Here is a 17,335-nt window from a genome sequence, read left to right on the forward strand (position 1 = left end):
TAAAATGGTTTTAAATAATTTATGTAGGGTTGATACATGGCTCAAATTAAGAGTAGGCCTAGGCTACCTTAAAGTGATTTTAATAGGCTGACTTTATATGATAAATGTCTACTAGCTGGTTATAGAAATGTTCACAGAAAATGTCGATATGGAAATGCTTGCTCCATTAGAGCAGTCGAAAACATTGAGGTACACTGACAGCACACACCTGAGGTGGCGCTGATAGACATAGCATATTTGTTTAATGACGTTTATTGCACACGTAGCATTTTCCAATAATAACAGTGGCACACAGACATCTGTTAGGTTACTCAGCTTTACTGGCATAGGCGTATATTAAATAATTAGAAATATCTGTTAAAGGAATAATCAATTAAATGATTTTGATTTTAAATGCTAAAACACTGTCATGGTTTGTGAAAAATACATTTAAACTCAATTTAAAGTAATTAACTTTAATCAATTTAAGAAACCTGTGATATCCCAGTATTCCTATACATAGGCTAACTTAGCCTACTATCTGTATTCCCTCAAGAGAACGGTGATATAGGCTATAGGCTATTGAGTAGGCTAGCGTGTGAACCACTTCATAAAACTATTTTGAATTAATCTTTCAAGATTCTGACTGAAACGGTCCTAGTGGTGCTCAATTTTCGACTCATTGTACCAAGAACCGATCTTTTGGATCGAGTCGTAATGAGCCGACAGCCGAGAAGAACCATGAATGAGCTGATACCAAATGCAATAAACCGAGGTTTTAATTAATAGGGCACAATTAAGTAAGTTACCTCAAAATAACCGAAAAGCTAAACTTTTCAAAATAAATCGTATTGGAATAATGTTTACGTAAAATAATAATGGATCCACGCGAAACCGTCGTTCTAAATGAACCGTTCAAAAGAACCGATTCACGGAAATGAGTTGGACCACCCAACTACTCAGGTGTGCTCGTGCCTCTCTCCCATTCTCCACCTGTTGTTGCATCCGGGAGCATTGCACCATTACAGGTATGTGCGCTATTGTCTTTATCATTAACCAAGAAATTTACAATTCAACAATGTCACAAAACAGCGTATTATCCGTTTACTTAGGGCCGTTAGTATCTGGCGTTTCTTATAGACTTTATAAGAACTAGGCCACAGTAAGTTTGTCACGTAAACTTCAGTGAACTTCACATACTTTGTTTGCCTTTTATTTTAATGTATTTTAATGTTGTTTAAATGCTCAATATGAATTGCCTGTCGATTATTTATAGTTCCCAAGGTGTCACTTATTAACAGACAGCTTTTGTTGGCTTAAATGTATCTAACTACGTGGCCATCGCCTAGTTGGCAAATGTTGTTAAATTGCCTAACTGTTTCTACAGTACTAAAGTCTTTACTTTACTTCACTTTCTTCAGATCCAGCCACTGTAATCTTGCCAAAGAGGGACAATGATTCCTCATGTTCAAGAATTATTCCATGAAGACGCACAGGTAATGTCCAATCTATAAGTTTTGCCATAAAAAATGAATAAATGGAAAAGTTTAGCTATAAATGGAAAGCCATATGTTTTGGGACCTACTATTTTTTTACACTGGGTGGTGGAATTTACATTAATGGTGACTTATTTAGATTTGAGTGACACTGGTTTGTGTAGGGTTCACAGAGTAATGCTCAACCTTGGTGGAAGGTGCAGCTCTTCGTCTGGGAACCTGTTCTTTTCGGCACCTGGGATGGAGTCTTCACTACCTGCATGATCAACATTTTTGGGGTGGTGCTCTTTTTACGGACTGGCTGGCTTGTGGTAAGTTATGTTTTATTACAGATTTTGAGATGATTGTTATGTGTGTTTTAGAGAATCTATTTTTAAAGGATATTCCGGTCTTTTGGAACATATCTCATGTTTTTGCTGCTATTAAATTAGCATCCAATTGAAATTTTACTTGTTTTTTCCCATATGATCATATGTAGGGTAACACAGGTGTGTTGCTGGGCATGCTTCTGGTGTCCATGGTGGTATTGGTCGCTGTGGTTACGGTGATGTCAGGTATCGGGGTGTGTGACTGTTGCAGTGTGGGTAACGGTGGGGTCTACTCCATGATCTCCACTGTGCTAGGAGGGAGAGTTGGAGGAACTGTGGGACTCTTGTATGTGTTTGGGCAGGTGAGCAGCTCATGTCTACAATAATTATATTGCATTTACAGTGCGTGATCAGTTTACTGTTTTTAGGTTTGGTGACAGTCATGTGTCTTGTTGGCAGTGTGTGGCTGGAGCAATGTACATCACTGGTTTTGCAGAGTCCATAGCGCAGGTGCTGAGCTTACATAGCGTGTGGGCAGTGAGGGGCATCTCTGTGGCCGTTCTGGTTGGCCTGCTTGGGATTAACCTGGCTGGGGTGAAATGGATAATACGCCTTCAATTGGTTCTGCTGGGGATATTAGCAATGTCCACTCTGGATTTTGTCATCGGGACATTTAGTCATCTAGATCAAGGTAAGCTTTCGTGCAATGAGATAAATCAGGAGTATTGAGTTTAACACCTGCTAAATATCTTAAGGTATGGCTAGGTTTTGTGTTTAACCATAGATCCCCCCATTGAGTCTAAGAAAATTAGTCGCCAATAAATAAAATAATCTGCTTATATTCAGCTAAATTAAATAATCTGCTTCTAGAACAGTTGTATAAGTTCATGTATATGTTAAAATGCAAAATAAAACCATAAATCTAATTTTAACAGGCATTTTGACTACCACAGGTTTCCATTTAATAAAGTAGTGCTTTAAGAAGAGATTCTTGCCCTGCAGTGTTTCTTTCACAGACCCTACTAAACAGTGCCCGCCTTTCTTATATTGACATTTCTTTCTTTTCGCACTTCCTGGCAAACCTGCCAGACGAGGATATACAAGTTAAAGCCATTTTATGCTGGACCAATTTTGGAGTGTCCAAAATGCTTTTTTCTTTTACCAGCATACATTTTTCTTATTTCTATTATTCTCTGTTAATAATAAGTTCTTTATTTCTATCTTTTTATGCATGTTATATGCATTTATTGGGGTAGCTGAAAAGTAGTTGAATGCAGCTCGCAAGTGAAAGAATATATACACTATTGTTCAAAAGTTTGGGGTCAGTAAGATTTTTTTTTTTTTTTAAAGAAACCAATACTTTTATTCAGCAATCTATTAAATTGATTGAACGTGACTGAAGAATTTTAGATTGTTTCTATACATTTCTGTTTTAAATAGAAACTTTTTTGGGAAAAAAAAAATGTATCACAGTTTTACATTAAGCAGCACAACTGTTTTTAATATTTAGAATAAAAATAAATGGTTTTTGAGGACCAAATGAACATGATTAGAATGATTTCTGAAGGATCATGTGCCAAATGCACTCCTGAAAATTCAGCTTTGCCATCACAGGAATAAATTACATTTTAAAATATTTAAAATATTTTTATATTTAAATTTGTAATATTACACAATAGTACTGTTTTACTGTATCTTTTTATTAAAGAAATGCAGCCTTGGTGCACATAAGAGGCTTCTTAAAAAAACATTTAAAATATCTTACCAAGCAAGCTTTTGAGCAATAGTGTATTTCTATTTAAATATTATATGTGACAGTAGATATTGCTCATATGTTCTCACCTCAAAGCTCTTTCTTATTCAAAATGGTAATTGGTAGTGATAGACTACCTCAGCCAGTATTTGGCCATTTTGAGATTAATACTTTAGCCGACTAAACGTGTGTACATCTTAAATAATTAAATTGTGTTAACCCAACAATAATTTTGTTCAATAATGCATATTATAATAATAATAATAACAATGCATATACTATACTGTATATTATTGAGTTGATCATACAGAACTCAAATTATGAGTTCACATGTCCTTGCAACAACTGTCCAGTAGGTGTCAGGGTAACATAAATGTGGCCATTTGTCCCAAGACCCAAACAATGCTATAATGTGTTTTTTTTGTTTTTTTGTTTTTTTTAAAGCATTTGTATTATAATAATGGCAATATACATTTATTAATTATTTTTAGGTTCATAATTTCCATAAAACCAATTAGTCTTGACAAACAGTGCAAGATTGTTCATACCAGATGTGATCTGGCATTGCCAGTATAAGCTAGTTAGACCTCCAACAGCCCTGATTATTCTGGGAGGTGTACACAAGGCCACTATGGAGGGCAAGGTCTCTTCCTAAAATAAACACAATAATAGAACTCCAATACCAATCATAATATGGAAGTTTAAGGAACAAGAAAAGTGAAATGGTTTGTTTTCCCATTATATACTGTCATCTAGTCATCTTTGACCTGGACCTCACAAGGCTAAAATATTTATATATGCTATAAAACTAAATGTATGTGTGTGTATCTAATGTGTGTGTGTGTTTACATTTAATTTAAAATAATATAGTATATAATTTAATGAAAATATTTTAATTAACATTAAGTGTTTTCAACTAAAAGCATGTGTTAATGAAATGGAGAATGCTTATACTCTAACAAGAATTAGTTGTGTTAGATGTGTTGCCAAGTTCCCGTTTCTAAAGCTCTCCCAAGCTACAGTAGAATCATAGAAATTACAGCTCTCTCACACATTTCATATATGTAGGGCATTTAAATCTGCTTGTACTTAAAGTTTCATTGCATGAAGTGAGCACATATATGTAAATCGTAAGAGCGGTTAAAATCTCTTTTTATAAGACAATCTTGGGGGTATACTTAGTTCAATTTAATATAGGTTTATAATAGCAACTCATCATCCTGCAACAATTTATGTAAGATATCTAATAGTCACTTGCTCTAAGGACAAGTGTGCAGGAGTCCATTGTAATTTATTTTTTTTGGCTGCCCACTTCAGACGAGGTCAGTATGTACTTTCACACTGGGTTTGCAGGAAATCCATCCCAACTCTTCCTGTTCTCCTGATTACTGACTTCCTGTCCAGAGAGGAGGCAAGACTCTCGGAAAGATGGTGTTCTCACTCTCTCTCTCTACAGAGAAAGTTAGACGTTGTGGTGTAATGGACTGAAATGAGGCATTACCCCTTAACTGCTGCTTCTGCGGCAGCCATCTTGCTCTGATCTCTTTTAGGAACTGGACTTGGGGTGCAGTGGGATAAGGAGGTGCTGGTTCCTCCATGTTTTTCCAATCAAGCTTTGTGGTTATAAAGTGACCTCACCACTGGAACGACTCCAGGGGGTTGCACTGTTTAGGCCGGGCGCTGTATGGGCGGGTTACCTGCCATTGGCAGGCAAAAGAGCTGCTGTGCAGATGTGTTTACAGTTTGATAATGCTGTTAATCACGTAGACAAGGCCAGGTGGTCAGCACAAGGAAAGCTTCATAACCGTGATGATAAAGAGATCCCAGCGCGTCCATATTTTTCGGCATCCTATGACAGATTTACTCATTCTACACAAAAATGAGAAAATAAGACAAATAAAATTAGAAAATATGACCCCCCCCCCCCCCCCCAGCTCTGCCTATGCAGGTAATCACTGCGATGAAAACTCAAGTTAAACTCAAGAACCAGATCAGTTGATTTGTGAATGAATCATTCAGATCAGTTTTGTGAACGTCATTAAATGATTCATTGAAAAGATCTGACTCTCTTTGTTCATGATTTTTCCATGAATAATGACATTTTTATTATTATTTAGGCCTATTTTTACTGACACAAAGGTATTGTATGACTTCAGAAAACTCATAATGCATGAGTCATATGGACATCATTTATAATACATTTATGGTGCTTTTTGATGTTTAGGAGCCTGAAAGTCCCAATCCTCATGTGCTTTAGAAAAGAATGGCTAGGATATTTGAAGGATAAAGAAGGAGGTCACATAGTTTTTTTAGGTGGTGAACTATTCCTTTAAGGACTGAAAGGCTGAAGAAAGCTTAGGGGCTGAGCACATATCTTGGTTGTGAAATAATTCTTGGTCATGGATATGTTTGAATTACACACCCAGTCTACCATTGGGCACCAGTGTGCCTTGGCTCATATAGCCAGAATGGGAGAAGAGTGATGATTTTTTAATACTGCTACCTACTCTTCAATGTTTTGTCAAATCATTTGAAAATGTTATTGCTGGAAAAGATGAAGAAAATGTGAGCACAATCCTCTAGAGTGTTCATACCATTGCGGTGAAAGCATTTGTGCTAGATTATAAAAATGAGCACCTCCTAGTTCTGTCCCTCTCCTCCTGCCTGTTACCACACAAGAGGAGATTTCCTACCGAAGACTTGTAGACAGTGTTATTGTTGCAAATACTGTTGGTGGGAAGATATTGCTGGAATATAACAATTATATTTCATATGAAAAAATGAAATCCTGCAAGAACTGAATCCTTTAACTTCTTTATCTCTTTATGGTCATCAGAATTGGCTTGATTTTCACTCGCATAATTAGTTTTATGAAGATTTGATTTTTGTGTTTTGTAGGATTTGCTATGATTTCCTCAGCTCTAAACTCAAAGACACTCTATTTAAGCGCTCAGTGTTGGACAGGAAACTGACATGCGCTCATAGTTTTGGGTTAAGGGTGTTGACCGGGCTCACCCACATTTTTGGCCTGAGACAAAAGAGCAGGCAGGAAGCAGATCCGAGTTCTTCACTAGCAGCGTCCACATCATCACTTCCTCTTCCAAATCTTTAGATCAGAAGGACTCTAACTATAAATATCCAAACTGCAATCAAATTGCTTAGAAAGGTGGCAGGGAGGACAACAGTAACGCCCCTGCTCTTATCTTCATGCATATATGAAGTAGTATGTTTTTATCTCTGGCATTTATCTTTAGCATGCATGAGTCACAATATATGCGATTTTATTTTTTGGGGTGTTTGACACCACACTGTTACATGTACTATTGGGGGTTGTTTTTGAAAGTCTCATGCTCACCAAGGCTGCATTTATTTGAACAAAATGCAGTAAAAAAAAAGTCGTAACTGTCACTTTTGAACAATTTAATGCAATTTTGTTGAATAGTAGTATTCATAAAAAAAAAATCTTAAAGCTACCTGCATGTCCTAACTGTACCAACTGAAGGTTGTTTAGTTAAAGAGATGCAAACTAAACTACGTCAAAGCTTTTATTTTTGCACTTGCTATTGCCAAAAACAGCTCAACATAGCTTTAGCAAAGTTCATAAATTAAGGTACTTATGTCAAGATAATTCATATGATGTGATTGTAAGTATGATGTGTTTTTTTCTCTCCTACTTGTATGTTATAATTGGGGTACTTTATGCCGCTGGTTTCACAGACAAGGCTTAAGACTAGTTCCAGAATAAAATGCATGTTTGAGCGGTTTTAACTGAAAGCAACTTGCACTGACATATCTTAAAATGTCAATGCCATTGTTTTGTCTCAAGATGCACACCAGTAATGTTTTAAGGCATGTTTATAAAAGCTACCTGCATGTCCTAACTGTACCAATGTACCCTTTCTCCTGATCATCTCTATTGTGTCTTACTCTCTTTTTAGCTCTCTCTCTTTGTAGCCAAGAAACTGTGAAGAGTAGGAACAGGCAGGGCTTCTGAAAGGGTGGTGACTTCCTTTTGGATAAACATGTCATTAATCCAAGAGAACACATTCTTTCCCATCACAAGATAACCAAGAGGGAAATGGCTCATGCTCTTGCATAGCTAGGGCCCTGTAGATCTCTCTCTGGATCGGCCTTGTCTCCGCAGAGGTGACACCTGCCCCCTCCCCAACCCACCACCACCTTTCTTTCTCCTGTACTCTATTGTTAACTTTTGACTCTCTAATTGACAATGTAATCAGCTTCTAAGGCCAGATACACGGTTGCATTGTGTTTTGTCTTGTGCATCCCTGTTGATGTTTGTCCATAGGTCATCTATTAATTTTTTTTTTTTTTTTATGAAAAAAAAAAGAGAGAGAGATTAAAGTATAGGTCCGGCCCAAATGATCTGCATTTACTCCCCCTGTTCCAAACCAATGACTTTCTTTCGTTACTTGAACACAAAAATAGATGTTTTTAAGAATGCATGAGCTGCTTTTTCACACAGTGAAAGTGGACAGAGATTGTTTTTTGTTGTTGTTGTTGGTACTGCCAAGCTCCAAAAAGGAATGCACCATAAAAGTATCCTAAAAGTATCCTAAAAGTAGTCCATGTTCACTATAATCCACTATAGTCCATGTTCACTATAATCAACATTTTCAAAAGCATTGGTTAAATCGGGGGGCTGAGGCCCACTAAGGGGCCTCAAGATTATTTAAAATGATTTAAAATAAGACAAACCTAGCATTAAAATAAGCCAAAAGGACTTTTTTTTCACCTCATGAGCACAATTTTCATTTTATTTAAGAACCAAGTTTCACATGGACTTAAAATATGAGGTGTCAAGTTTGATTTCTAGATATAGAAAAGTCATGTAAATGAATTAATTAAACTTATTTTAATAAGTGTGTTTAAGGTGTGTTAATTTGTGTTGTAATAGTTTTTAAATCCTTATCCTTAATCTTTGTCATGTAAATAACTAACAACTGTAAAAAATAACATAGCCTTTGAATACTGTTGTGGGCAGTGGGGTGGCTTGGAGTCAAAAAGGTTGAGAACCATTGTTCTAAAGTCATATATTAGCTTTGTGTAAGGAACAGAAGACAGCATTCTTTGCATTATTTGGTGAAAAAAAAAAAAGTCCCTCTGCTGTATCTTCGTTAACTATCCAGATGTGAGAGTTGGAGCAAAGGAAAAGATTATTAGTGTAAAATGACTTTTGACTGTTCCTTACACAAAATATTGTATGACTCTAGAAGTCATGGAATATATAGCCAGTGAATCCTACGGACTGCAATTATGGTGCTGTTTTTGTCCTTTTTGGAGGACCTTTTTTAGGTGGAATACAGCAACTTGAACATTCAAACATCTACTTTTATCTTTTGAGTTCAATCAAAAAAGAAAGAGATACTGATTTGGAATGACGTGAGGATGAGTAAATGGTGACAGGATTTTTTGGGGGGTGAACTAACCTATTAAGAGCCATCTACTGTATCTGTTATTTATTATATAGTATGTACTGTACGGTATGGAATGAAAGTTGAGTGTAGTTGTGTACAGTTACTTGCATTCCATACTTGTATTTTGTATTACAAACATTGTGAAATATACAGAGAATATACAGCGCCAGTGCTATCCAGACTTTAATAACTGAGTGAAAATCCCACTCTTGTGTGACGGTTCAGCAGAATAGTGATATCTCTCAGTACTGTTTACGTAAATGTTCTGCGGCGCCTGTTCTTGGATTGTTTTGTTTGCCTGTGAACACGCCCAGAGCTTAGTCCAGCATTCCCTCCATCATGTCCTCGGCGCAGAACTATTGAACTTGGCATGTATTCCCAAGAAAAAGGCCTAGCCCTTGGTTTGCACGCATCTTGGCGGGGCGTCTGTCCCCCCGGGTTGTTACATAAAGGGTGGTGACGGTCAGCCGCAGACACCTGGGGCTCTGCCTGTGCATGGCTGTGGAGTCTAAAACTGTAATATTTCAAACCAGCTGTCTGTCCCACAGTACCCCATGGAACCACTCTCTTTGATTTCAGGGTGAAAAGGGTTATTGTATCGGTGTGCGATAAATCAATATTGTATGTCATGGATTGCAGTTTGTGGTCTCGCACAGGGGAATGCTTTCTTGTAAATGTCGTCACCACATGATTCAATCTTGTGTTTGCACCATATACGGAAACAGGATGGTTGAGTTTTCTGAAATTTTGGGTCTGATTTTTCAAAAAGGCCAAAATATTTCTTTTTGGTTTTCAAAACAGATTCTAATTTACAGGAAAGCATTTGTGTGTGTAATGTCTGTTACGTATACTCAGTGTAGACTATGGCATTTCAGAGATTAATCTGATTCTTATCATTGTGTCAGTGCAGACTTTTTCCATAAAGCACTCAGTTATGCTTTAGGCAGACTGAAGGTCGTAATAAACAGTCTTTCCTAACATTGTTTTGTGCTGAATATGTTTATTGCAGAGCATGGATTCATTGGTTATTCGGAGGAACTACTGCGTAAGAACACCTTTCCAGACTACACAGCTGGCGAGACTTTCTTCACCGTGTTTGGGGTTTTCTTTCCTGCGGCGACAGGTGACTTTACACACGTAAACAAGAAAAGCAAAACTGTGATATAACAACCACTGATTAAACGATAATATGCTTATATGAGAATTTATTTTTGCAATTAGTGAAGTTTAAGCCTGTATAAATTACTTGAGTAGCCTCAAATACTTGCAGCTGTACGTTAATGACTGTGGTTTGATTTAGGATGCAGACTTCCCAGAAATCTCTTTTTCTTGTCAGAAAATGTTCATCTCATAGTTAACACATTCTTGTTGCATAATGAGGTTTCAATCTGAGCCTGCATGGTGTCACTGGATGTTTTTTTTTGGGGGGGGGGCCCAAAGTCTGCTTGAAAAGGTTGTCTGGGACAGGGGATTTCAAACCCTCTTCCTAAAATATAAAGGCAGAATATATATTTTTCTAAAATTAGATATATATATATATTTTTGAAAATATAAAAACCCATTTATATTGTGTGAGAAATATGAAGTATGATAAGACAACACAATTAAATAATTGTTTCCAAAATTAAATAATTGGCTTTTATTTAAACAAATTGCTAAAAAAAAAATCTAGAAAATATCAGGGTTTAAAACTTAATTTTTTTTTTTTTTATAAAACTATATGCAGATGTTTTTTCCTACTGTTAATAGAATAAATAGAATAAAATAATTGCAATTATTATCATGATTTCTGACCAAACTTTCGAAAGCCAAATAATATAGAAATAGAATCAAATGTGGTGAATCTTTAGCATAATAATTGTTTAACATTTACATAATTTGTTAATAAGTGCAAGTTGCATTATGTCATGATCCCAACCTACAGTAAAACATTTTCATGACTTATGACGTTCCTATTTTCAGAAGCAAAAAAGACTGTAAATATAAACAGACAATTTAAAAATGGAAATGAGATAATGATCTTAAGAAATGTACGATTACAAAACCGATATTTCCCACTCCATTCATCTTGTTTTGCCGCACACAATGCAAACCTGCCTCATGCAAAAGACTGAAAGATTGATTAGGGCCTTGTGTTGCTCAAATGAATTGTTCATTCGTGATCAAAAGTTTCCTTTTCGCTCCTGTTAGAAGGCAGGAAGGTGTTTCAAGTGAGCTCTGATATGTACATCTATCTGCTGTTCAGGTTTTGAGCAGCCCCTTGTCTCCAGTCTTGTTTTCACAGTAACCCTCTGTGTGTGTGTGTGTGTGTGTAGGTGTGATGGCGGGATTCAACATGAGCTCAGATCTCCAGAGGCCCGAGCACAACATCCCCGTGGGAACTCTCGCCGCAGTCTGCATCTCGTATGTGTCCGTCAGCCACAGAAATAATCTTTAATTCTTCCTTTGTTTATATTTAGCCTCTATTGTATTGACTGTACACATACTTTAGAGCAGGCTCTAGAATGAAAATATGAGAAACAGAATCACAATGAGCCTTCTTCATGCACTGCATAAACAGTGTGTGATACTGTGATGTGATATACTGTTTACGTTTGGGGTTGGTAAGATTAATGTTTTTAAAATAAGTCTCTTATGCTCAAGGCTGCATTTAATTGATCAAAAATACAGTAAAAACAGTAATATTGGGAAACATTATTACAAATTTAAAAATGATGTTATTTATGATTCTGTGATGGCTAAGCTATTACTCCAGTCTTCAGTGTCACATGATCCTTCAGAAATCATTCTAATATGCTGATTTGCTGCTTAAGAAATGCTTATCATCAATGTTGAAAACGGTTGCACTGCTCAATATTTTAGGTGGAAATCATGATAGTTCTTGTTAGATATTTTGTCTATAAATAGAATGCAACTCTTACTCTTGTGTATTGTGGGAATCTGCAGGTGGTTCCTGTATCTCGTCTTTGTGTTCTTACTGGGAGCCATTTGCACCAGAGAGGCGCTGCGCTATGATTTCTTAATAGCGGAAAAGGTAATCTGATGTTATTGCAGGTTTCAAAGGATGGCCATCTTCCATGGGTTTTTCCACTTATTTAGACTCATTGTCTCAGCTGAAAGTGAGACTTGAGAATAACACATTATTCACAGATAAAATGTTATATTTGCATTTATTGTCATGCTAATGTAATTCCTCTCATGTGCAGGCCCTCTTAACAGAGGCATTTGAGGTCATCCTAAATGCTACAGCTGGTGTAAATGTTTGAATGAGAATGAAGCCCAGTTGCGCACTGACCTTGCACATACCCTGTCGTTTGGCCCGATAGCCACACAGCTGCCAGTCAACATAGATTACAGTGGACTGCTGAGCTAAGCTACATAGTTTATGAATGTGTAAGCCTGAAGCCTGGTTGTGGCTGACCCACAGCTGTTGCTTAATTGGGGCTGTGGTGTGGGGGTTAACACTTTACCACAACTACTATCATTACATGCAATACAATGCATATAAAATCTTATATTAAATCTACAAAAAGGTGCATTCGTACAGTATAATATTGTGTTACAGAAGCTGTGGTTTCATACACATAATCATACTGTATTATTGTAATTGCCCACTCTCTCATTATGGCTTCTGTCAGATTACACATGATTTCTTTGATTTACTTTCAACACATTATAAGCACTTTTCAGTCTGGCCAAGCGGAACAGAGTTGGGTGGAGCCCCCTTTACTCTCTTCCCGTCTGTGTTTGTTTTTTTCCCAGGTCTCCTTGGTTGGTTTCCTGTTTTTGCTGGGCCTCTACATCTCCTCACTCGCCTCCTGCATGGGCGGCCTGTACGGTGCACCGAGGATCCTCCAATGTATTGCTCAGGAGAGAGTCATCCCAGCTCTTGGATTTCTTGGAAAAGGGGTGGGTGCTTGTAGGGAGATAACCATATTAATGTGGTTATAATGCGCTTATTTTCAGCATGGGGAATGTGAATCAGTGTGGTTTTATGCTAAACAATGGTTCATTCTGTAGATTCCTCTTATTTAAATGCTAATCAATCTGTTCTGTGAGTATAAAACAATTGAAAATCAGAGATGTTCATATAGTGAGTTCTTTCAGATACTAATAAATTATCAGACAGATTAACTATGCACTTTGGATAATGAGTGAAATTAAATATTTGTTTTTCATGCCACTTTAACGAATTGTTTACTTTTTTATGCTCAATGAGCAGCTTCACAGACAGGATAAGTTCCTAATTATAGTGTGCCCGAATACACTCCAAAAATGCGAAGGAATGAATTGTAACAATTGTGGCTTTCAAAAGCACAGCACACCCTTTCCCTCGCCTGAGCTCTGTCTGACCCCTCTCTATGGGCTACAAGCTTTTCCGAGACATCTAGCCCTGAATCAAAGTCCCAGAACAAACGCAGGAAGCACAGAGAAGACCAACCCTGGTGGATCTGGAGCTGTGCCAGCCAGTAGCAGTAGCACCCTGATCCCAGAGACTTATGGGATCTGGGTAATGACTGGTCTGAGGTGACATGAGAGATGTTGTCTTTTTTTGGGATGCTTCTACTCACTTATTACATAACCTGAAGAGTGTGAATGAAATGAGAGTAATGGAGCCAAACTAATAAAGCCCATAATGCACCCTTGCAATTTATTTATTAAAGCTTTAATTAAGAGGAAAAAAAACAAAACAATAATGTGAATTAGATGTGATGTTTTAATAGACGTGAATTATACAAAATGTAATTTTTCAACAGAGGTCACTGACTCTATTTCCTCTATTACACTAAATAAAAGACAATTTTTTTTATTTTATATCCACACTCTGTTCTGAAACCTAGTTATCAGATTGCTACATTCTGTAGATTAATACTGCCTATGCAGATGGCATTTTAAGGGTATATAGAAATGCTGCCAACACAAAGGCTGTTGCAAAAGGTAGACTGCATGATTAGGCTCACATCTAAGCCCATAATGCATTGCGGTTAAAGATGGCGGACATACTTGCAAACCATTCAATATAAGAGTTTGTATTTTTATTTTGTCACAGTATTGCATTCTTAGCTTAGCAACATGTTAACACCAAAATCTATTGTAATCAACTGAGTTTCCTATGCTTTTCACACATGTAGACATTTAACATAGCTCACTAGGTTTTGGAACAGCCATTGATTTACCTTTCTCCCATTTCTTTATGTTTTACAGCGAGGGCCCAATAAGACACCTGTGGCTGCCATCTGTCTGACCAGCTTGATCTCCATGGCCTTCATCTTCATTGGCCAGGTCAATGAACTGGCTCCCATTGTCACCATCAACTTCATGCTCACCTACAGCATAATTGATTATTGCTATTTCTGTGTGGTGAAAACCTACGAGCTGCAGGTCCAGCAAAGGAAGACACTGATCAGGAGGTCGAGCTCCAGAAGATCACTTGTGTCCAGCACTCACCCCCATTATGGCAGCAGTGGAGCCATCAGTGACCCTGTGAACGGCACACTGCTGGAGTTTACCAAAGATATGGACCAAATATTTCCATTGCCCGGCACAGACACCGCTGAAGAACAGAGAGTGTCTATTCCTGCCTCCAAGGCCCGGGGCAGGAAGTCAAAGATTCCAGCTAAAGAAACACTGATGAACAGTTTTGGGTTGGACTTAAACAGCAATGGACCATTAGATAAAGGAAAAGATGAGAGAGAGCTGGAACAAGCTGTTGGATTAGATGATGATGCCAGTAGCCAGATAGGACTTATGGACTCTGACCTTACAGCAGGAGCCAAGAGGAAACAGTCTTTGCCTAATTCTGGTCCAGTTGAACTTGAACAGCTCCCAAGAGAGCAGATAGAGAGGAGTGGTAAGTAACTCTACAAAACCTTACATAACTCCTCAATATAGTGATCAAAATCTGTATTTCTCCTTAAGTACCTTTTATTCACAGGTTCAGAAACAATTCTTGAAGGATCAGAAATCAGATCAATCCAAGGTTCAGTCTATGCAAGATTTTGCAATCACTGGGTTGCATTAATTGGTGTAAGTTCGGCAAAAAATATCTTTAAATATATAAATTTATAAATATTCAATTGTTTTTAAAGATGTTTTTATCTTTCTTTAGGCATTGTGCTCTTTTTTAATTATGTTTGTCATCCAGTGGATGTACGCCTTGATCAACATTACAGTCGCCCTTATCCTCTTTCTCTACATTGGAACAACAAGCCCAGGTTTGCCAACAGGTAATTGTACCTAACTTTTATTTGATTTGAGTAATCTTTGGAACATTTGAGAAGTAACCCTACTTGCTCATAATAAACTGCAAGTTGTCTAAACACTTTGGCTGCTACACATGGCTTATTTCAGCCAAATATGTGCATTTGGGTCTAAGAGTAAGAGTTTAAAATGCATTTGTCCATTGGGAATTCATTGCATCGTTGTCATTTGCTATTGCTGCAATCTCATGTGAGTGACATGTGTCCCGCCCTCGCACCAGTAAACGTCATCAGAGAAGAGAAATAATTTGATTACAGATTATGAGGGCACAAAAAAATGTGCATGGATGAATCATTTGTATTAAACACTGCAATATTTTGATTTTATGGTGACTTTAAATAATTTTTCTTGTCAGAAAATATAAAGTTACATTCTCTGCCTACAGGTGCAGCAGCTCGCTTCAGTTTCTTCAGGTGGCTCAAGACCTCGCTATATAATTTGGGGAGGTATGATGTTACATACTGTTGTGTAGGAACTTAGGAAGACTTAATTTTCAACTAAGTGTGGTCCTTATTTCAGCTTTGTGTGACCAAGAACCACCCACTTAGACAGGAAAAGACAGTCTGATCGACATGTTTATTCATAATGTTTAAGGTCAGGTTTACGGGATGCCACAATAATGGCGTGGCATTTCCACTAATGGTTTTATAGAAAACACTGAACACCAGGAAATAGAAAATGTGTATAGACTTTAAGATCAGAATTTCTGTCCATCCAAAAGAAATAAGTACTGATTATTTCAGACACCCCAGAACACCAATCAGAGTATACAGTTTTGCTTATGGATATCTTGTTAACTTGATTCTAGGTGCCTTGAATAAAATATTTCAAATATGTTACTATTTTAATGCCACTGTCCTTGAAAACTTTGGCAAATCCAGTGATTAATTCTTCCTTAAAAGTGATCATGGGCACAATTTCATATGGAATTGTAAAAAATGCCATGTGTCCCCTTACTTCCGGATGTTGTGAAGAGCCAGCCACTCATTACTTTTGGGTTGTTTCTTTGTTTGCGATATGCATCATGTTGTCAGTGAATAATCTTTTTTTGCCGGCCCGTGGTTATGATATCCGAGTCTGACACTAAGAGTAGGTGTTACAACAAGATAAATTCAGAGCTATTGTGTTCTTGCTCTTCGGAAAATCTTTAAATGTCTTCTGATTAATGATGCTATTCTTTAGCTTGGCTAGTTCCTCAATCAAAACTGGCAAATTAAACTAAATTAAGCTCTTCTAAATAAATTACTGTTACGTGGGTATGTGGCAAGAATTCAGTGTGGATGATGCGATTAGAAGAACTATGGTTATATTATACACAAAACTGAACCTCACTTCACCAATCATTGTCTTCTCTTCTTAGGCGAGATGGGGCCCTTCAGGACCAGATTGTGATGACACCCTCTTTGTCAGCTGTTGGCATGGAGACCAGGCAGCTGACAGAGGAAAATGCAGACTTTGCCCTCCGTGATCGTTACCATCACTCCTCCTTTATCACCACTACAGACAAGATGGTCCATCCTCAGTCCAACTGAGCATGTAACAACCGTGCTCTGCTAACCAGCTGGACTGAAACAGTGGGCACATGGGACTAAATAATCTTGACTGATCACTGAACTGAGCATCACTTGAAATACATATTTTCATTTACAGCATTTGTCAGATAGTACTTGGAAGACTTGGAAGTTTTATTTTCCTGGAATATCTGAAGGAAGCTAATAATGTTTGTTTGAAAATTGGGAATGTGCAAAGTTTAAGGTTTAATATGCACCATGGGCACTCAACTTCACCGAGTTCATAAGAGAGTAGCAGATAGAAGCATCATGTCCACCCAAACTGGAACGTGCACTCTCCAATTTTTGGGCCTCCAATTTAATTTTGAATGCAAATTTAAATAAATAAATAACATAAAATAAAACTTTGATAAAAGAAATGCAAAAATGTTCTAGGTAAAAAAAGAAAAGAAAAAAGAAATCACCCATGTCGCCAGAAAATGCTAACTCTGATTTTCAATGTCTTAATATTTTTTACAGTCTATGGTCTTAATGCACAGAAATGTGTAAAAGTGGGGAGCGTTAGCATATTATTTTGTAGAATGTTAATGGT

The 17,335-nt window shown here is 37.2% G+C and overlaps 1 protein-coding gene across 1 annotated transcript; it reads left to right on the plus strand.

Moving 5' to 3' along the window:
* The first annotated feature begins 905 nt into the window (after window positions 1-905).
* slc12a8 (solute carrier family 12 member 8) lies at window positions 906-17,180 on the plus strand. The gene is made up of 14 exons (XM_084122709.1): window positions 906-1,007; window positions 1,401-1,475; window positions 1,640-1,786; window positions 1,954-2,145; window positions 2,243-2,474; window positions 9,981-10,094; window positions 11,287-11,374; window positions 11,918-12,005; window positions 12,734-12,880; window positions 14,177-14,822; window positions 14,907-14,998; window positions 15,081-15,198; window positions 15,618-15,678; window positions 16,593-17,180. Exons 2-14 carry the CDS (start codon window positions 1,434-1,436, stop codon window positions 16,762-16,764), a joined length of 2,139 nt encoding a protein of 712 aa, XP_083978835.1. The 5' UTR covers window positions 906-1,007; window positions 1,401-1,433; the 3' UTR covers window positions 16,765-17,180.
* The last annotated feature ends 155 nt before the right edge of the window (window positions 17,181-17,335 follow it).

This window comes from Abramis brama (genome assembly GCF_963993115.1).
Source record: "Abramis brama genome assembly, chromosome: 8".
Taxonomy (NCBI): Eukaryota; Metazoa; Chordata; class Actinopteri; order Cypriniformes; family Leuciscidae; genus Abramis; species Abramis brama.